The sequence below is a fragment of the Heterodontus francisci genome, chromosome 1, assembly GCF_036365525.1.
Source record: "Heterodontus francisci isolate sHetFra1 chromosome 1, sHetFra1.hap1, whole genome shotgun sequence".
Lineage (NCBI taxonomy): Eukaryota > Metazoa > Chordata > Chondrichthyes > Heterodontiformes > Heterodontidae > Heterodontus > Heterodontus francisci.
Window position 1 is genome coordinate 39,508,711 of NC_090371.1, and position 22,228 is coordinate 39,530,938.

A 22,228-nucleotide genomic window follows, 5' to 3' on the forward strand; every position below is an offset into this window, starting at 1 on the left:
ACCGCCACTGTGTGACCCCTCCCGCCCTGACCTACATGAGGCCTCGTTCCAGCAACACTTCTTGGCCTCCGGTAGGTGCAGCTGCAGCAGCAACCACCGCATCTATGGTGGTGCTGCAGCTGCCAGCATTAAATCCATTACGCGATGTGTTTCAACCTTGGACTACATCGCCAAGGTCAAAGCCGACCTACTGTTTCTGCAGGAGCGTGGAATACCACACCTCAGCACCTGCAGGCAATGGTTGCGATGGTGGTCCCACGGGCTATCGATCTGGTCGGGGGTAATGATTCTTGTTCTTCCAACCTGGGTATTCTGCTGTGGGGAGGTAACTTCACCATCTCCGAAGTTAAGGAGGTGGTGGGCGGTCGCCTCCTCGTAGCAGGTGTAACATACAACAATGCTCCGATCCGGTTGATCAACGTGTACGCCCCCAGTTCAATGCAGCGAGCGGCTTACCGTCTTCTAGCAGCTCCCACTGCTGCTGGCGACGTCCAGGCCGGTCATTCTAGGCAGTGACTACAACTGCATCATCGATGCAGCTGGACGATCTGGCAGTGACAACAGCAAACTGGAAGCTACGTCCAGATTCCTAATGGAGACAGTAAAAGATGCCAAGCTGCATGACGTCTTCAGCAAACCTGCAGATGGACCGCAATGTAGATACACCTGGTCAAGATCGGACGGGTCTGCCCATTCTAGGAATTAACTTCCTGTTAATGTCCCATGCTGCCACGGGTCAGATCCACCGACGTCAAGCCGGTGTTCTTCCCTGACCACTGCCTCTTACTGGCCGACTGTCACTTACAGGACGACCAGTGGGTTGGCAGGGGGATATGGAAGCTCAATGCTACACTGCTAACCCCAGAGAATGTTGAGGAACTCAAAAGGGATTACAAAAGTTGGAGAACCGTGAAAGCCCTCTGAGTCTCCAGTTCACTGGTGGGAGGCGATCAAAGAGAACATCAAGAGGTTCTTTATCTTCAAAGGTGTTCAGAGGGTGAGAGAGAGACAGAGAGAAATTTCCCGACCAGAAAAGAATGCAAAATCTGCTCTGGCTGCAGTCGATGGGGGTCGAGGTCCAGGAGGATCTCCAAGAGGTGAAGAGCCAGCAGGCCTCGTTCTTTGCCACGGAGGCCTCCAAGATCATCTTCCGGTCCAGAGTCCACTCCACTGAGCAGGATGAGAGGTGCTCGCATTACTTCTTCCAAAAGGTACACAGAGATCTCTGTGATCAGCAGCCTGAAGGAAGAGGATGGCTCGGTAACGTCTTCGCAGTCAGACATTCTAAGGATCAGCAAATCCTTTTATGCTGGGCTGTATGACACGAAGCCCACAGACAGCAGAGCCTCCCAGTCCTTCCTGTCATCTATCACAGAGGTCTTAGATGATAGCATGAGGGAGAGATTGGACAAGCCGCTAACTCTGGACAAGGTGACAAAGGCCATCAAGTCCTTCGAGACGAGTAAAACTCCCGGAAGCGATGGCTTACTGGCTGAGTTGTATTCGGCCCTGTGGCACTGGGTTGGCCCATACCTGCTGGAAGTATACGAGCGTATGCCCCTGGCCGGCAGCAGGTCAGAATACATGAGGAAAGGCATCATCACCCTCATCTACAAGCGGAAGGGGGAAGAGGGCAGAAATCAGAAATTGGCGGCCCGTCTCACTGCTCAACGTTGACTACAAGATTCTGTCCAAAGTCATAGCCAGTCGAGTCAAGTCTGCTGTGGAGTTGGTGATTCACCCTGACCAGACCTGCACTGTACCCGGCAGGAAGATCTCAGATAGCCTCACGCTACTCAGGGATACGATCGCCTATGTACGGGACAGGAGGGTGGACACCTGCCTCATCAGCTTGGACCAGGAGAAGGCTTTTGACAGGATATCGCACACCTACATAATAGACGTGCTTTCCAAAATGGAGTTTGGGAAGGCAATCTGCAATTGGATCAAACTGCTCCACACAGACATCAGTAGCGCAGTTTCAATCAATGGGTGGGAATCAGAAAGTTTCCCAATCCAATCTGGAGTCAGACAGGGCTGTCCTCTCCCCTGTCTTGTTTGTTTGCTGTATTGAACCCTTTGCTGAGTCTATTAGGAAGGATGCGAGCATAAGAGGGGTGACAATCCCAGGCAGCGGAGGCACTCAGGTTAAAACCTTCCTGTACATGGACGACGTTGCCGTCTTTTGCTCGGATCCGCTGTCCGTTTGCAGACTGATGAGCATCTGTGACCAGTTTGAACTGGCCTCAGAAGCCAAAGTTAACCACGGCAAGAGCGAGGCCATGTTCTTTGGGAACTAGGCTGACCGATTCTTTGTCCCCTTCACCGTCAGGTCAGACTACCGTGAAGGTGCTGGGGATATGGTTCGGAAGGGCCGGTGTGTGCACCAAAACCTGGAGGGAGTGAGTAGCCAGGGTACAACATAAGCTGAGCATGTGGGAGCAGTGATCTCTCTCCATTGTGGGTAAGAACCTAGTCATCAGGTGCGAGGCGCTCACGTTGCTGCTGTACACGGCGCAGGTCTGGCCCATACCCCACTCCTGCGCTGTGGCAGTCACCCGAGCCATTTTCCACTGGGGATCCAAAATGGACCGGGTCCGGAGGGACACCATGTTCAAACCTCTGGATAAGGGCAGGAAAAATGTACCCAACGTTGCCCTCATCCTGATGACCACCTTCGTGCACGGCTGCATGAAGCTGCGTGCAGATCCCCAGTACGCAAACACCAAGTGTCACTACATGCTGAGGTTCTATCTGTCCCTGGCGTTGCGAAAGATGGGCCTGGTCACATTACCGCGGAACGCTCCATCTAGTTGGACCGTGCCGTACCGCCTATCCTTCGTGGGAAAGGTTGTGCGGAAAAACACCTTTGACCACCAATCCATCAGGCAGTGGTCTACACGGAATGTCCTCAAGGTTCTACGGGAAAAGGAGATAGTGGATCCTGTCGGATGGTTCCCCGAGCAGACTGCCAAAGTCATTTGGCAGAATGCCTCATCACTAGACCTTTCAAACATACACCAAGATGTACCTTGCTTGGTGGTGAGAAGAGCCCTCCCCGTCAGATCCTTCCTGCACGCCGAGTCTCATCCCCTCCGCACAATGCCCCCGCGGTGGCTGTGGTGGGGAAGAGATGGTTTCCCACCTCCTTCTGGAATGCGTCTTTGCAAAGCAGGTGTGGAAAGAGATGCAGTGGTTTTTGTCGAGGTTTATCCCAAGCAGCTCTGTAACACAGGGGTCTGTGCTCTACGGGCTGTTCCCAGGGACGCACACTGAGGCAAACATCAACTGCTGCTGGAGGACTATCAATTCAGTGAAAGACGCTCTTTGGTCTGCCCGAAACTTGCTGGTCTTCCAGCGCAAAGAGATGTCCACGACCGAGTGTTGCAGACTGGCACATTCCAAGGTCCAGGACTACGTGCTGTGGGACACACTAAAGCTTGGGGCAGCTGCGGAAAAGGCTCAATGGGGAAAGACCACTGTGTAAGGCCCCCCCCCCCCCAACTAAGGTGAACTGAGGGGCTGGGTCCATGGAAAACCCCTCGGGCTGTATCCAGCAAATATGGGTTTGCTGCAAAATATACATGGCATGTAAAATGAAAATGAAGGGTTGTGAGGCAACTCACTCCTGTATTGAAGGAAATTGATCTCCTTTGCACTCTTTGTATTATTGACTGGGTACTGTTTTGTAATGCATTTTTTTTTAAAAACAACAGATTTTTATGAATAAAGTATATTCTGGAAATTAAAAAAAAGCTTCCAGTATCTGATTAGTTGGCAGCTCTGCAAGGGCGGGACTTCCGGTGATGGGGTCCTTGATCCTGTGGAAGGCTAGCCACTATCTACATAAGTGCCTGATTGGCACTAAATTCAGCAAGCCTTCCGGAGATGACGTGACGTCGGGATCTCGGCATCGGTTTCTCCAAACGTTGAGATCCCCGCTGCCAGAATAAAATTCCCCCCATTTACTCGGTTTCCCTCTCTCTCCACAGATGCTGCCTGACCTGCGGAGTACAAAGAACAAAGAACAGTACAGCACAGGAACAGGCCATTCGGCCCTCCAAGCCTGCGCCGATCTTGATGCCTGCCTAAACTAAAACCTTCTGCACTTCCGGGGTCCGTATCCCTCTATTCCCATCCTATTCATGTATTTGTCAAGATGCCTCTTAAACGTCTCTATGGTACCTGCTTCCATCACCTCCCCCGGCAACAAGTTCCAGGCACTCACCACCCCCTGTGTAAAGAACTTGCCTCGCACATCCCCTCTAAACTTTGCCCCTCTCACCTTAAACCTATGTCCCCTAGTAACTGACTCTTCCACCCTGGGAAAAAGCTTCTGACTATCCACTCTGTCCATGCCGCTTATAACTTTGTAAACCTCGATCATGTCGCCACTCCACCTCCGTCGTTCCAGTGAAAACAATCCGAGTTTATCCAACCTCTCCTCATAGCTAATGCCCTCCAGACCAGGCAGCATCCTGGTAAACCTCTTCTGTACCCTCTCCAAAACCTCCACATCCTTCTGGTAGTGTGGCGACCAGAATTGCTCGCAATATTCTAAGTATTTCTGGCATTTTCTGCTAGTACTTAATATGCTACAAGCAATACCTTGGGAGATCTGCAATCGAATTGAACATGAATTTACACCTAATTTATTATGGTGAAAAGCAGTTTTGAGTGTGAAATTAAAGTTGCGTTATACAAATCAGATCTTTAGGCCCAAAGTAACTCTCAGGTAAAATGAAGTGTAATTCCCTCCTCTAGGGGTTTTATTGCTGAGCCCGGTTGGATCCTTAATTCAGACTGCTTTCACACTATAACTAAAGCATCTGCATTATGTGAAAGTACTTCCAACCAACATTACAAATGAAGTGTAAAAGCTCCTCAAAACTCAAACAGCTAATGGATATACATGTTTAAAAGCTTAAACTCCAGAATGATGCTGTAAACTTGACTGCCAGACACTTTTGTTCTATTATTCTACTCAAGTGCACAATCACTGATAAAGAATGCTCTTGGAATAGAATGAAGAGTCAGAGAAATAGAATTCAATCAAAAGTGCACATCATAACTGAAACCCTTCAGAATTTTAGTTTTGTTTAAACTCATTGTTTGCTTTTAGAAAAGTATACAAAAATTCATTCATTAGTTCATTTTAAATAAAGTAAACATTAACCAGATACCATGCTTAAAGCCTCTATAATTTAAGTTATTTCATGTCCAGATTCTCTCTGACTGGTGCTAAATACATGGGAAAAAGTTGTAATTTCTTGCGTTTGCATAATTTGCAGAATTTTGGGGAAAGAGCACGGGAGTGGGACTAATTGCACAGCTTTTTCAAAGAGTCAGCCACAGGCACGATGGACCGAATAGCTTCCTGCTGTGTCGCAAGATTCTATGTTGCTAGGCCATCTATAAAGACTTGGGACAGGATTTTTAGGCCCCAATGAGGGAGAGTGTGGAGGTAGGCAGGCGGGAAAATTTGCGCCGCCGGCCAGCATGCAGGTTTTCTGTCTCCATCCTGCCCCTTGGACCATTTTTCCAGAAGTGGGATTGGAGTTGGCAGGGCAACCATTGTGGCAGGTAACCAAATAAATGGCAGTTAAAGGCCGATTGTCAAAAGACAAACTGGAATTTTCCAGTCAGCCTCTAGGCACCCCGCTCCCGACCCCCTACAATGAGGCACTGGGGACTAGACCAGCTGCCTGGAGGCTGCCTCCCAGCAGCAGACTGTGGTGATGCCAGAGCTCCAGGCAAGCTTTGAGGCCCTCCCTGCCTGCCTGGCATCAGCTGCCACCAGAGGCCACCTTTGGAAGGAACCCCCCCACCCCCCCCATCCCTCCACCATGGTAGCCTGGGCTGCTGAAGACATTTTTAAATTTAAAGTTAAAAAAGTTAGAGTGTGTTCACTCTCCCTTACCTGCAATGGCAGGCTGCTGCCTCCTATTGGTCCTCCAGCTTTGACAGCCACTCGCTGGTGGCAAGCCCACCCTCTGGCCATTAATTATTAAATTTGGGGGAAATCACTGCCAGGTGACTGTTTCCCAAACAGCGCAGGGTTGTGGCCCCCAGACATTGGGGTCGCCCGACCCAAATGCGTAAAATCCTGCCCTTGGGCTCAGGACTCCAAGCAGCCAGCCAACACAACCCATTCATTTTGTGCAGCACCTTATTACTTTCTGCTTTTGATAATTCGGACAAGTGTTTTTTTTGTTGTTGCTCAGTCTGCTTAGACCCAGTAATTTTGCTGCCACCAGAATTCTAATTTTTTTGATAATTCCTTTTAATGGGATGTGGGCATCACTGACAAGGTCAGCATTTTTTGCCCATCCCTCATAGCACTTGAGAAGGTGGTGGTAAACCACCTTCTTGAATAGAACTGAATGGCTTGTAAGGCGCCATTTCAGAGGGCAGTTAAGAGACAACAACATTGCTGTGGGTCTGGAGTCACATGTCAGCCCAGACCAGGTAAGGACGGCTGATTTCCTTCCCTTCACAGCAAATCAGTAGTTTCATGGTCACCATTACTGATACTAGCTTTTTATTCCAGATTTATTTAAATAACTGAATTTAACATTACTTAACTGTTGTGGGGAGAGTTAAACTGAACCAATAGGTCAGGCCTCTGGAATACTCATCCAGTAATATAACCATATTTACCAGACCCTATTTAATATGCAAAATCAGTAACAGATCACATTAGTTGTTAATTGTAGAGACTCGCATGAATAGTTAATTGATGCCAAATAATCAAAAATCACTTGCACTAACTGTAATCCACAAAGCTGCTGAAAGGAATTGATCCTCAGCCATTGTTTATTTAACAGCAATTACATTTTGTGTCCTCACAGGAGCAGCTTAATCATAGGAACACATTATTTGTGCATTACATGGGTTTATTATACATTGTATCATCTGACATCTAACTTACCTTCTTGTGCCCGATATAACTTATACAGCACCTTTAACGTAATAAAACAAGGTGATTCACAGCAGCACTATAAAACAAAATAGGACACTGAGCCACAAAGGAGATATTAGGTCAGATGACCAAATGCTTGGGTCAAAAGAGGTAGGTTTTAAAGAGTGTCTAGTTAACATTGTAATTTCTCCCTCTCAGAACTGCTGTCATTACCCTCATCCTCAGAATTCTCACCGTCTATCCTTGCAGACTATCACCCTAATCCCATCCTCCCTCTCCTCTCCAAAGTCCTTTAACTTGTTGTCACCTCTCAAATCTTACCTACAACTCCATTCGAGTCTCTCCAATCAGGTTTTCACCCTTCCATATCAAGAAATTCCACCACTTGCTTATGTCCATACCTCAAGCCCTCATCCAATCCTTTGTCTTTGTCATACTCAACTATTCCAATTGTCTCCTGGTCAGCATCCCATTCTCCATCCTCTTAAAATCTTTCACACCCATATTATCTCCCACACCAAGGGCTGAATTTTATGGGCCCCCTCGGGATGGGAACAGAGATGGTCCTTAGATTATCATGGGAAGGCAGGGGGTGGGGGGTGGCGTGCCTGACACTTTCCCAACACCCTCGAATTGAGTACGGGCGGGGAAGACCACTAAATGGCCACCTAAGGGCCTCTTCCTGCTGCCGCTGGTATTTTACCAGCAGCTGGTGAGAACCCCAACATGTGGGGAGGTCGCCCAGTAAAACAAGGCAGCCTCCCTGGGGTGGGGGGTGGCGGGGAGGGGGTGGGGGGGGGGGGGCGGTGTTGGTGGTGGCATGCAGGGGAAGGGGTGGTTGGGGACCCTTCACTGTGGACAATCTGTGGCCCATGTAGGGCCACCGGCAGCAAAGGCCGCCCCCACCCCCCGCTGTCAATGACTGTTCTCCTCCACCCAAGCCCTGCCACACTTACCCAAGGTCCAGGGCGCCAGCGCAGGTTCTTGTCCCAGGTCTCTTGTAGTAGCGACAGTGGCCACCATGCCAGTGGTGTTGCCAGTACTGCTGACCCTCTAATTGGCCACCCGTCATGAAGTCGGCGTGGGGTCCAAAACAGGGCCAAGGCGGGGTCGTCCCCTTGCCTTCCAGCCCGTCGCCGGGACTGCCGCCATCCAGGGAAATTTCAACCCAAGTCCCACTTACTTTTCACTCCTTTCCTACCTGACCTACTTTGATTGACAGTCCCCCACTTCAGATTTAACATTTTCATTCCTGTGTTTATATGGCAGCATCACCTCTGCCCTCCTTAATTTTGAAACCTTCTCCAGCATTGATACCACAGACCTTCGAACTCTCCGTTCTTCTGACTCTGGCCTCGGGGTTTACCCCACCTTAGCCCCACAAATGGTAGGCATGCCTTCAACTCCCTATACCACACACTCTTCTCCAAACCTCTCCGCCTCTCTCTCTCCCCCTTTAAGAGGCAGCTTAAAACCCATGTCCTTGACCAAGCTTATAATATTGCCATTCTTTGTTTGTCATCCACTTTTTCTTTACCCCTTCTTGAAGCACATTGTTACATTTTCCTATATTAAATACACTAAATAAATGCAAATTGTTATGGTGTATTAATCTGGCTTACTTTAAGTATCTTAAATACACTAAGTTGGGAGAGGCAAAACAATAGTGTGAAACATATGACACACAGCATTTTCTGTCTTTTTGTTTTATTTCTTTAAAATAATTCATACAAATGGTTACAGTCACAAAACATGATTATTTCAACAAAAATATTGCTAGCCTACCACATTAACAGGAATCGATGTAGGCAAAGAAATGCTGCTACTTTCCAGTAGTCTAGTGCCTGTACGCATACCACCAATGATATACATTTAAACTGGTGACAGTAAGCATAGTGCTGCTTCGTATGAAACTTTGTTTTCAAAATCTCTTTGCAACATTCTCCTCAGCCCCCAGAAAAGTAATGGGAATTCATATTGAAAATAAAACAATGAATCAAGAAGAGTGTTGATCTTACTAGCTGATACTAAAAAAAAAGACAAGCAGTTACAAAACAATGCACTGCATGGCGTATAACACAAAATACGTGGGAATTTACCTTTGTTTCCTGAGACGTCTGAAAACTGCCTCTTTTTGGGCGTGGATTTAATGTATAAAAGAAAGATTGTTTTCTTTTCAAAAAAATCAGTTTTACTGAATATCTCTCTTGGTTTCTGTTTCACAGCTAAGCGAACAAAGCCTTAAGTTCTAAAACTGTACACAGACATAGTACATTCATGATAGAATTAACCACTAGAACTTTTCTTGCTCACAGGGAACCCATAAGACACAGAAACAGTTATCAGTCCACTGGATAGGGACAAGCTACAATTTAACGGAGGAACAAATTTACCAAATTTCTTCTTCTCTCCCACATCTTTATTTGAAGTTGGACCAGTTTCTAAGCTCAGGTATTTCCATAGTCCATTGTTCACCATTATTCAACAACCAGATGTTTTCTGAACTTCTGTGATGGTGAAAACTCGGGTCAGGAATGCGGTCCATCTGGCTACAATTGGTCACTTGTGTGATCTCTGTCAGACTCCGGTTTGACTGTCTGCCCTGGGGAAGGGGCATGTGGTGGATGAGCTACTGTGGACAGGCTGTGTGATAATGCCACAGCACTGGGAACTATTCCTTCTACTGCTGGTGGCAGTCCACTGGGAGCCACCCCAACAACACCTGGTGGATACCTGGGGGAAAGGGAGATGAAAAATCAGCATTAGGTTAGAATTACTGTCCTCCCTAACTACACATTAAAATGCAAATAAATTAGAAGATATGAGTACAGAAAATGGCAAGCTAAGCAGAAGCATTTGCAACACTCTTCAGCCAAAAGTGCCGAGTTATGATCCATCTCGGCCCCCTCCTGAAGTCCCCAGCATTACAGATGCCAGAATTCAGCCAATTTGAATCACTCCGCGTGATATCAAGAAATGAATGAGGACAGTGGATACTGCAAAGGCTATGGATCCTGACAATATTCCGGCAATAGTACTGAAGACCTGTGCTCCAGAACTTGCCGCACCCCTAGCCAAACTGTTCCAGTACAGCTACAACACTGGCATCTACCCTGCAATGTGGAAAATTGCCCAGGTATGTCCTGTACACAAAAAGCAGGACAAGTCCAACCCAGCCAATTACTGCCCCATCAGTCTACCCTCAATCATCAGTAAAGTGATATAAGGTGTCATCAACAGTGCCATCAAGCAGCTCAGTGATACTCAGTTTGGGTTCCGCCAGGGCCACTCAGCTCCTGACCTCATTACAGCCTTGGTTCAAACATGGACAAAAGAGCTGAACTCAAGAGGTCAGGTGAGAGTGACTGCCCTTGACATCAAGGTAGCATTTGACCGAGTATGGCATCAAGGAGCCCTAGAAAAACTGGAGTCAATGGGAATCAGGGGGAAAACTCTCTGCTGGTTGGAGTCATACCGAGTGCAAAGGAAGATGGCTGCAGTTGTTGGAAGTCAAACATCTGAGCTCCAGGACATCACTGCAGGAGTTCTTCAGGGTAGTGTCCTAGGCCCGACCATCTTCAGCTGCTTCATCGATGACCTTCCTTCAATCATAAGGTCAGAAGTGTGGATGTTCGCTGATGATTGCACAATGTTCAGCACCATTCGCAACTCCTCAAATACTGAAGCAGTCCGTGTAGAAATGCAGCAAGACCTGGACAATATCCAGGCTTGGGCTGTTAAGTGGCAAGTAACATTTGCACCACACAAGTGCCAGGCAATGACCATCTCCAACAACAGAGAATCTAACCATCTCCCCTTGACATTCAATGGCATTACCAACGCTGAATCCCCTACTATCAACATCCGAGGGGCTACCATTGACCAGAAACTGAACTGGAGTAGCCATATAAATACTGTAGCTAAAAGAGCAGGTCAGAGGCTAGGAATTCTGCGGCAAGTAACTCACCTCCTGACTCCCCAAAACCTGTCCACCATCTACAAGGCACAAGTCAGAAGTGTGATGGAATACTCTCCACTTGCCTGGATGGGTACAGCTCCAACAACACTCAAGAAGCTCGACACCATCCAGAACAAAGCAGCCCAATTGATTGGTACCCCATCTACAAATATTCACTCCCTCCACCACCGACGCAGTGGCAGCAGTGTGTACCATCTACAAGATGCATTGCAGCAACGCACCAAGGCTCCTTCGACAGCACCTTCCAAACCCACAACCTCTACCACCTCGAAGGACAAGAGCAGCAGATGCATGGGAACATCACCACCTGCAAGTTCCTGTCCAAGTCACACACCATCCTGACTTGGAACTATATCGCCGTTCCTTCACTGTCGCTGGGTCAAAATCCCGGAACTCCCTACCTAACAGCACTGTGGGTGTACCGACCTCACATGGACTGCAGCGGTTCAAGAAGGCAGCTCACCACCACTTTCTCAAGAGCAATTAAGGATGGGCAATAAATGCTGGCCTAGCCAGTGACGTCCATATTCCATGAATGAATTTAAAAAAAAAAAAATTTTAATACACTATGTTAATCGGTACACAAATGAAGGCTGCTCTTGCTCCACAGAACCGATTTCTTCCTATATTGACTTTATTTCTTTTCCCCTGTCCAGTCTTATGCTAACTACATCCACAACTCTTCTGATGCCTTCTGCTACTTCAGTTTCCTGGCCCTAACTGTCTCCTTTTCATATTGGCTGTCCAATCCCTTGAGACCGCAATACCCGCCAGGACAGCCTAAGGGCTCTCTGTTTTTTCCTTGAATAGAGGATCAGCCAGCCCCTATCCACCACCACCATTCTCCGCCTGGCTGACCTTGTCACCTTGATCAACTTCTCCTTTAACTCGACTCACTTCCTCCAAATAAAAGGTTTTGGTGTAGGAACATGTAGGGGTCAAGAGCTATATCTGCCTTTTCGCGGGATATGTGGAAAATTCTGCGTTCCAGTTGTACTTGGGTCCTCTCACTCACCTTTTTCCAGAACACTGATGACTTTATCAGTAACGTTTGCTGTTGTCGCCCCCAAACTGGAAAGTTTCATCAACTTTGCTTCTAATTTCCACCTTCTGCTTGGCTTCACATGGACAATCTCAGGCTCTTCCCTATCCTTCCTTGATTTCTCTATCTCCTTTTTGAGGAATAGCTTATTAACCAATATTGACTAAGTTCACTGACTCCCACAGGTACCCTAACTGCACTTTTTCCCATCCTGCTTCCTGTATGGACTCTATTCCATTCTCCCAGTGCCATCCTCTTTTGCATTACACCATCATCCATTTTGTCATTTAATCTCTCCTACCTTTCAGCCATCACAAACTTTCTCTTATGATCTCCCACATTCTTTCCCTGCCTCTGCACTTGCTTAAAATCTGTTACATCTCTAACGTTTTCCCAGATCTGATGAAAGGTCATCTCTTTAGTGCAAAGGAGATTGATGGGAGATTTAGTAGAAGGGTACAAGATTATGACAGGTTTAGATAAGTTAGACAAGGAAAAGCTGTTCCCATTAACAAATGGTACAAGGACTAGGGGACACAGATTGAACGTTTTGGACAAATGATGCAGCGGGGGGGGGGGCGGGGGGAGTATGAAGAAGCATTTTCTTTTATGCAGCAAGTGGTAATGACCTGGAACTCGGTGCCCACAAAGATGGTGGAAGTGGAGATGCTCAATGTCTTCAAGAGGATGTTGGATAGCCATCTGAGAGAAATAGATTTGCAGGGCGAGAGTGATTAAGCCGGGGAGTGGGGCTGACCGCATAGCTCTGTGGAGAGCCTGCATGGGCTCGATGGGCCAAATGGCCTCCTTCTGCGCCGTAAATGACTCTCTGGCCTGAAATGTTCAACTTGGCCTCTCTCCACAGATGCTGCCTGACCTGCTGATCGCCAACATTTCTTGCTTTCATTTCTATTTCCAACATGTACAGTATTTTTGTTTTTGGATACAGACAAGCACTATGTGGTTCACTCAGGTTCTGGTAATTTGATGTATGGAATGGTAAAAGCTTGTTGTCTGATAGACAATGTTCCTTACTTCCAGCCTCCAACTTCACACTCTCATTATTCTTTCCTATTTCAACAATAATACAAGAGCCTTGGTTTCACTTAATTTCAAGGTCTTGTTCTTCTTAGGGTCCAAATAAACTGCAGTACCTACATTTCCTTCCCCCCCAACAAACTGACTTGTACTCCAAAGCATCCTTTCCCAAGATCTCAAACCACAAATGCCATATCTTTCTTAATAAGAACATAAGAAATAGGAGCAGGAGTAGACCATACAACCCCTTGAGCCTGCTCCTCCATTCAATATGATCATGGCCGATCTTCTGCTTTAATTCCACTTTCCTGCCTGCTCCCTGATTCCGAGACGCCAAAAAAAATCTCTCAGCCTTGAATATACACAATGATGGAGCATCCACAACCTTCTGGGGTAGAGAATTCAAAAGATTCACAACCTTCTGAGTTGAGAAATGTCTCCTCATCTCAGTTCCGTGTTCCTGATTTCCCAGCCAGAGGAAACAACCTCTACCCTGTCAAGCCCCTTCAGAATATTGTATATTTCAATGAGATCACCTCTCATTCTTCTAAACTCCAGAGGGTATTGACCTCTCATCATAAGGCAACCCTCTCATCCCACGAACAAATCTGATGAACCTTTGCTGTACCAACTCCAATGCAAGTATCTCCTTCATTAGATATGGAGACCAAAACTGCACACAGTACTCCGAGTTTGGTCTGACCTAAACACTATTATTTATTTATTTAGAAATACAGCACTGAAACAGGCCCTTCAGCCCACCAAGTCTGTGCCGACCAACAACTACCCATTTATACTAACCCTGCAGTAATCCCATAATCCCTACCAACTACCTGCACTAGGGGCAATTTACAATGGCTAATTTACCAATCAACCTGCAAGTCTTTGGTGGTGGGAGGAAACCAGAGCACCCAGCGGTCACAGGGAGAACTTGCAAACTCCGCACAGGCAGTACCCAGAATCGAACCCAGGTTCCTAGAGCTGTGAGGCTGCAGTGCTAACCACTGCGCCACTGTGCCGCCCACATTGTAGCAAGAGTTCTTTATTTTTGCACTCCAATCCCTTTGGAATACAAGGCAACATACCATTTTCCTTCCTATTTGCTTGCTGTTCTTGCATGCTAACTTTCCGTGTTCTTGGTATGTGTACACCCAAGTCTCTCTGAACAACATTTTGGTGCTTCATGTCTTTTAAAAAATATTCTGCTTTTCTATTCTTACTACCAAAGTGAACAATGTCAAATTTCCCAACATTATACTCCATCTGCTACATTGTTGCCCACTCCCTTAACCTGTCTATATCTCTTTGTGGCCTCTGCGTCTTCCTCACAGCTTACATTCCCATGTAACTTTGTATAGTCAACAAACTTCGATATATTCTCAGTCTCCTCGTCTAAGCCATTAACACAGACTAGCAGAGAGACGCAAAACATTTGTGGTCAAATTAGCTCAAATTCGTACTTAACCAATTCCATCATCTCATCCACCCCTCCCATGCCATCTCCATCCATGCTATCCTCTCCCTTCCCACTCCTCGCATGCAATCCCCAACCTTTTCCATCCTTATCATGCTACCCCTCCGATGCCATCCCCTCCCTCCCATGCCATTCTCTCTTTGCCATGACATCCCCATCCCATCCGAAGTCACGCCACCGATCCCAAGCCGTCCCCATCCTATCCCTCTCATGCCACCCTTCCAATGCCATCCATCCCTCCCACTCCTCCCATGCCATCCCCATCCCCTAAGCTCCCATACCAAGCCTCCCATGCCATTCCATCCTTCTCAAGCCACCTCTCCGATGCCATATCCTCCCCCCACTCCTCCGATACCATCCCCTTCCCATCCAAGCCATTTCATCCTTCCTATGCCACTGCTGATGCCATCCCCTCCCACTCCTCCCATGCAATTCTGTGCTTCACATGCCACCCCAATGCCATCCCCTCTCCCACACCTCATGCCATCGCCATCCCATACCAGTTCATCCTTCCTATGCCACCCTGCCCACTACTCCCATGCCATCCCATTCCACTCCATCCTTCCAATCCCATCTCTCCCATGACATCCCCCCGCCCCAAGCCATTCTATCCTTCATATGCCATCCCTTCCACGCCATCCCCATCCCATCTCTCCAATGCCATCACCTTCCTCCCACATCATTCCATCCTTCACACGCTCCGAACAAAAAGGAAGATGGTTGTGATTGTGAAAGGCCAATCATCAGAGTCACAGACATCACTGCACAAGTTCCTCAAGGAGGCATCCTTGGACCAACTATCTTCAGCTGCTTTCTCAATGAATATATTAACTCAGTCCTAAGGTCAGAAGTGGGACTGTTGACTGATTCCACAATGTTTAGCTCCATTCACAGCTCTTCTGACAATGAAACAGCTTACACAGTAGACCTTGAACAATATCCAGGCTTGGGCTGACAAGTGGCATATAAGTGGTGAATAATGACCATTTCAAACAAGAAAATTCACAGACAGCTCCCCTTGACCTTCACTGATGTACCACCATTGACGTATCTTGCTATATCAGCATCAGCATGTTGGGGATACGAACATATGAATTAGGAGCAGGAGTAGGCCACTCATGGCTGAACTGATTACTCCACATTTCCACCTACCCCTGATATCACTGATCAGAAGCTGAACGAGTCATATCAACACTCTTGCCGCACGAGCAGGACAGAGGCTGGGTATCCTGCGACAAGTAACTCACCTCCTGACCTCTCAAAGCCTCTCTACCATCTACAAAGCTCAAGTCAGGAGTGTGATGGAATATTCACCACTCATTTGCAACTACACTCAAAAAGCTCAAGACCATCAGAGACAAAACAGTTGAATTGACTGCTACCCCTGCCACTGGACTCAATACCTAAACCCTGGTGCACTATGGCTGTTGGTACTATCTACAAGGTGCACTGCAGCAACTCACCAAAGTTATTTCAACATTAAGATTACTTCAGCAGCATCTGCTTCCCTTGCGATCTCTAACGCCAAGAAGAACAAGAGCAGCAATGTTATGGGACCATCAACTCCAGGTTCGCCTTCAAGCCACACACATTCTGAAACATATTTTGCTGTTCCTTCATAATTTCTGCGTGAATATCTTGGAATTCTCTCCCCAACACTATTGTCAGGGGCACTGTCACCATTCCCGCTGTAATGGTTCAAGGAAAAGGCCCACCACCATCTTCTCAGGGAAATTGGGAATGGGCCTTGCCATTGTCACCCCCATTCCATGAACAAACAAAAAACAATAATTCCCCTAAAAATAACTTAATTGATATAATTTAATTGCTGTATATATGACTTTGCTGGCACAGTTTAGTATGGTATTTAATTACATAGAAAAAGTACTACACTTGAATGGCAATTCATTGTGTGAAATGCAGAGAAGATTCCTGCGTTATGATGCTACATGTACAAAAGTACATGTAGCCTCAGTAGCGTCCTGTATAACTGGTCTTGGTCTTTCATGTAGGTTTCTCAATAATAAAAAAGAAAGTTTCTGATTTTAAAATATTACTTATATAGTTTTAACCAAAATTGATAGTGCAAAGTATCTTCAATGTGAAGGCCAGTAGGCCTCACTTTGCTGGAAATATAGCAGTCCCAACTGTGACTGAGGATGAGAAATTCCTGTTGCCCCTTGTCATCATGTGCTTTGTTATGGGTGAAGCCTCAATCTGTTGGGGATTTACGGACTTCTGACAGCTTTTTTGGTTACTTTTACTGGTAGCAGCCCACAAAATAACTGATTTATTGAATTTAATTCACAACTTGCCATAGTGGGATTTGAACCCACAATCGCTGGGTTACTTGCCCCTGTACCACAGTCCCTGCATTAACTGTTGAAGGTAAATGTCATTTCTTCTACCAAGCCCTTGCCTTCCCTATAGTACTTACCTATAGGCAGCACCATTTAGCTCTGGGTGAACTACTGTAGGGTCCATTCCAGCCCAGTGAGTAGCTGCAGTCAGGTAATCTTTATTAATACAATTTTTCAGGCTGTCAGGGATGCGACCTAAAGGAAATGCAGAAGATGTGTTTAATTAACTAGCTCATCCCACAGCACAACAAAATATACATCTGAAATAAAACTGAGCATAAGAACTCTCCCATCAATAGGAATAAGCAACCCTTTCATACATAGCATCTCCTTAGTCAGCTGGTGTGTTCAAATTTTTGTCTGCCATTTAAAATTTGCAAACAACATTTCTTTTCCACTCTACATTACACTTTGTGCTTTTTATAAACTTAGAGAACGACAATATTTGGAGCTAGGATTACTCTTGGTGCCATGTGTTGGTTGGTGTATATGAATAATATAAGGAGCAGAACTGAATGGCTGAAGAGCTAGTGCAGCAGGTATTCCTGGGACATTGGGATCAGTTGTGGATGAAATAGCCTCTACAGAATGGACAGGTTCCATTTTAGCAGGGCTAGGATTTTCAAAAGGAGTTTGATAAAGTGCCACATAGGAAAGATCAGTAAAATTAAATAACAAAGTATTAGAGGGCAGCCAGGATAGGAAGATGACAAGATGGAAAACAGAGATTAGTGCTTAATGTATGTTTTCCATACTTGATATATCAAGACTTGTATTACCCAGGGTCAGTAGGACCATTGATCCTTTCTATACCTGTATATACACTGTCATTTGTATACAGAGTCAAAACCAAGTGCAGACTTTAGTTGTAGCAGGGTTAGTGACGGGGGTATAATTGTATCAGGACACAGACCTAATTTAGTCCTCATAGTAAAGTTATACATTCTTACCTTAATTTTCTATTATTTTATTTAATCTTATTATTTATAGTTAAATAGCTACATTTTAGTAATTTGGAAAGCAGAGTTGCTTTTTGCATAGAAGCTCCTTTACAGAGCACGTTAAGGAGCTTGGAGTTGCAAAACTGAGGTGCTGCAGTGCCATTATTCACAGAAGGATCAATTACAGCATGACTGATTCTAACTGTCAGAGTAAACCTATGAATCATAGAGATTTACAGCACAGAAGGAAGCCATTCAGTCCATTATGTCTGTGCTGGACCATTATAAATGTCAACATAGGAACTGAAAATGGAAAAAGTTGGCACAAAAGTGTGACAAAAACTTTAAAGCAGGATGTAAGGTTGTGTAGACAAAGACTGAAAGAAGACATAAGATTTTCATTATAACATACATGATGTGAGCTTGGATACAGGTTGCACAATTTTCAGGAAACACAAAAATAGGGAGCACAGTGAAGAGGAGAGTAAGCAATATCAGGAAGATATAGACTGGTTAGCAGATTTACACATACTAGTCATGTGAAAACGAATGCAGATAAAAACAAGGTGATACGTTTTAGGAGGGGACTAGGAGAAAAAGTTAAAAGGAATAGAATAAATCAAGTTCACAATCATGAAGTTTTAAAAGTGGCAGAACAAGTTAAGCTGTCAAAAAGTATGATGCCTACATTTTACAAATAGAGGCATCAAGTATAAAAGCAATGTTTGCAATTAGATTATGCCAGTTTTCAGTTTCTTGCTTTACAAAAGGACATTAATGTCATAGAAAGGATCAAAAGCAATTTACGAAAGTAATACCATAGATGAGAGGTTTTCATTTCGAAAAAAAAAAAGTAGGAACAACAACTGACTCTCCATTAGAACTGACAAAGTTTAATAGGAGACCTGAGAGATGTTCAAAATATGAAGAGTTTTGAGAAGGTAAACAGGGAATAACTATTTCCACTGGTCAGTAACTAAAGGAAATCAATTTAAGATCATCATCAAAAGAATGAAGTGAGAGATTAGCGTTTGTTTTCTTTAGCCGGAGGGTTGTTCGAATAAGAAAAATCAATCAATGATTCACTTTTGAAAGTGAAGTGGATAAATATTTGAAAAAGAAAAAACTAAAAAGGGTAGGACAAATGGCAGTAAATTTGGAGCTAAGTTGATAGTTATTTCAAAGAGGTGCTCAGGATATTGGGAATCCATTTATGTTTTCAACCATATGTAGGCTAGTCACATGTAAACTAAAGTATTAACACTGCAATATTCGCAGGTGCAAAGGCTATGCAACCTCCAGACCGCATTTATGGAAAGAAAAATCTATTTGGGATAGATTTTGACTTTGTGACAACTGGTAAAGCATTAAAAGGAATAGAATAATAGAGGCTCACAATTCTTTAAAAGTGGTAGATTTCCAAATGGAAGTAAAAAGTGTTGATAGATGTAGAATAGGCTGCCAATTCACTATCACCTGCTTTATACTGTCGCACAATGTCAAGATCTATTCCTCTGAGTCAGACTCAGACACAGTTTAAAAGAGTTTACCTGTTATAGCTCTCCGGATTTCTTGGGCTGCCTCTTCTCTCATCTCAATTGAGGCCTGTTCACTGTACCAGGCAGCATGCGGCGTGCAGATTAGGTTTGGAGCATCTTTTAAAGGACCTTGACTAAAACTGTTAACAAACACATAAGTAATATCCATTCAATCTCTCAGTCAGTTAAGATGTACAATTGTTTTAAATCATATTAACATTGTTTTTTGTACATGTAACCAACAGTCATGGCTTCAGGCTAATAATGCTACCAATGGTCATCTATTGATAGATTAGTAGAGATGTTTTGTCTGTGTATCAGTAATATTTTATCATTGGAACGCTACACGATTGCAGTGAGCCTCTAATTTGCTTATTGGTCTATGTTAACCATGTGACAACAGCCACCAGATCCTTTCCAGCTATTACAATTCCTCACCCACTACACAATATACCCCTAGAAAGAACTTTTATTTTCCTTGGGATACTTTTTAGTGCACTGCGGATTCTGGACGGCTGGGGTAGCGAAGGTGGGTGCAAAATGCACTGACAAACCCAAGGTTTATTTCACATCCTGGGTCTCATCAAATGGGGAGGTGAGGAAATTCAGGCGAGCAGAGGCCTCCGACTATCACCAAAGGAAGGGTCACTGACAAGCAGGTGAGTCACGTGGAGCAATCCTGTTCCTCCTGACCCCACAAATGGAAGTTTTTCACCTACCTTGGAGGGCCACTTTGTCCTTTCAACAGCTGCTAACCTACCTTCAGCTGGCAGGAAAGCTGTGTTTGCTTCCCTGCTGAGATCCCTGTTAAAATGCAATAGAACCCTAAGTTGAATAAATCCATGCCACAAGCCGCTTGACTGCAGTGAGCAGTCAAAGTGATGGGCCAGTGAGATTCCAGTGAAAACAGAGCAGTAAATCACAAAGCTCTATTTAAAGGTACCCGGGAGGAGTGGATTAAAATTGATAACCCTCAATGTTTTTTTTGTTGTTCATTACAGCGAAGAATGTTTGTGTTTGGGAATGTCACATGTCCCATTTCAGACACAGAGGGCAGGAGTTTTATTTTGGGGTCGGAATCATTTCTGGGTCCCACCCTGCAGTGTGGGTGTAACGCTATTTTTGTTGGATTAGCCAAATAGTGGCCAGATGGCGCACTTGCTGTCCAATTGAGGACAGTGGATGGGCTCCCAATGCTGAAGAGCTAATATGAGGCCCTCTAGCACTTAAAGAGTAGAAGCCTGTCGATGCAGGTAAGGGACACAGAGCTTGCCTCAAGATGGATAAACCCTCTTGGTACTTTAAAAATCTTTAAGAATACAGGTCACAGATACCAGACCACCTTTGTGCAGGGGAACCATTTGTAGGTCGGCTGTATTAGGGTTTGGGGGGGGGGGGGGGGGGGGCGGGCGGGAATGCTCAAATAGTGAAAGGAGCGCTGGCCCCCAGTCTGTCGTTGGGAGACTGCCTTCTTTCACTGTCTGAGTTTAAACCACTGCAGGAGGCTCACCTGTTGACTGGAAAATTCCAGTCGGCGCGGGAGGTGCCTAAATAGGCCCCCTAATGGCCTCAAATGGCTACCCGCCGCTTGTGGGCAAGTAGCCATCTTGCCTCCAGCCTGGCCGCCTTAAAAATCACCTGGAGGTGGGATCGTGCTGGCATGTCAGGCGATGGTGGGAAATTCCAAAATTCTGTCCCAATTGGCATCAAGCACTCTTAGGTCAGGTATAAAACAGCTAGGAGAGAAGTAATCTTCCCTCATTTTTGACAACAATAAGCCACAGCCCCCACAACAACATTCCCTACTCCTATTGCACCATAATGGCATTTTTCCCATTTCTCACACCAATCATCTTTAGATGTGTCTGAGTCAGATTGCTATATTTGGGCCTAGAGCACAAAACTGTCCCTTACATGTTAGGGGCTGGGTTGAGGCTGCCCATACACAATTCATATCAGGTCCTTCCAGCCAGCAAACAGAGAGCTGTATTTTGTGTAGGAGGTGGGCTCCCACGCCAGACTGAAAACGCGGGGGCCCTGCCTCAGCCTTTTCCTGCCTACCTGCAACCAACCCCTGCTCCGGAGTGATCCTCCAGTCTTTTAACAAAGTTTCACGAGCCGGGATCCCCATCCCTTTAAAGACGGGGATCCCACCTCCAAGAGCTGCTGGCCAATCAGAGGGAGCAGTGGCCACTGCTGAGGCCTTGGACTCAGGCCCAGTGCTGGAACCCCAGACCAGAGATAGGTGAGGCAGGGTTGTAGGGGCCAGTCCGGAAGGTGATCGTGCAGTCCAGGAGGAGGGTCCCCGGGGGGGGGGGGGGGGGGGGGGTGCAGTGGACGAATGGTTCCCAGCGAGGGTCCTCAGTGAGCCACAGATCGCCCACGGATGAAGGACCAACCCCCCACCACCACCCCCTCCACCACCAACCCCCACCCCCTGCACAAAGCCCAGAGGAAGGATGCCTCATTTTACATCATCCTCCCCGCATGGTGGAGACACCCTGCCACTGATAAGATCCCAGCGGTGGCAGGAAGAGGCTCTTAATTGGCCCTTAATAGGCTACTTGAGGGCCTCAATTGTGCTCTGGGTGGAAAGGCCATCGTTGGCCAATCTCGCCGCCGGTAAGATCATTTGGCAACAAGGAGGCAACAGGCCCTCTGTCCCCCACCACCCATCGCAATTCTCTGTGCCCCCCCTGCCTCTGGCCCTGCCTCAGGGGGGCCCATAAAATCCAGCCCAGAGATTTCCATTCTGTCAATTCAAACCAGAGGCAAAAAGCCAGTAAATTACCCAGACTCCCCCCACAATACATTTTATCACATGATTAACTAATCACGACTAATAATTTGCAATTAATAATTATTCATGAAGTTCTTCATCAGAACTACCAATCATTCCAATGTATTTCCCATTTCTAAATCAAAATCGTAGCT

General features: G+C 46.0%; 1 protein-coding gene across 16 annotated transcripts in view; it reads right to left on the minus strand.

The window, feature by feature from the left end:
* Positions 1-8,612: 8,612 nt before the first annotated feature.
* ctbp1 (C-terminal binding protein 1) overlaps positions 8,613-22,228 on the minus strand; it is a 365,789-nt gene continuing 352,173 nt past the window's right edge. For all 16 annotated transcript variants that reach the window (XM_068029415.1, XM_068029405.1, XM_068029396.1 and 13 more), the window contains 3 exons: positions 19,307-19,434; positions 16,893-17,010; positions 8,613-9,655 (listed from right to left, as the gene is read on the minus strand). In XM_068029415.1, coding sequence (XP_067885516.1) covers positions 9,472-9,655; positions 16,893-17,010; positions 19,307-19,434 — 430 coding nt within the window. In that variant the 3' untranslated portion in view covers positions 8,613-9,471. The remainder of the gene's footprint in view (positions 9,656-16,892; positions 17,011-19,306; positions 19,435-22,228) is intronic.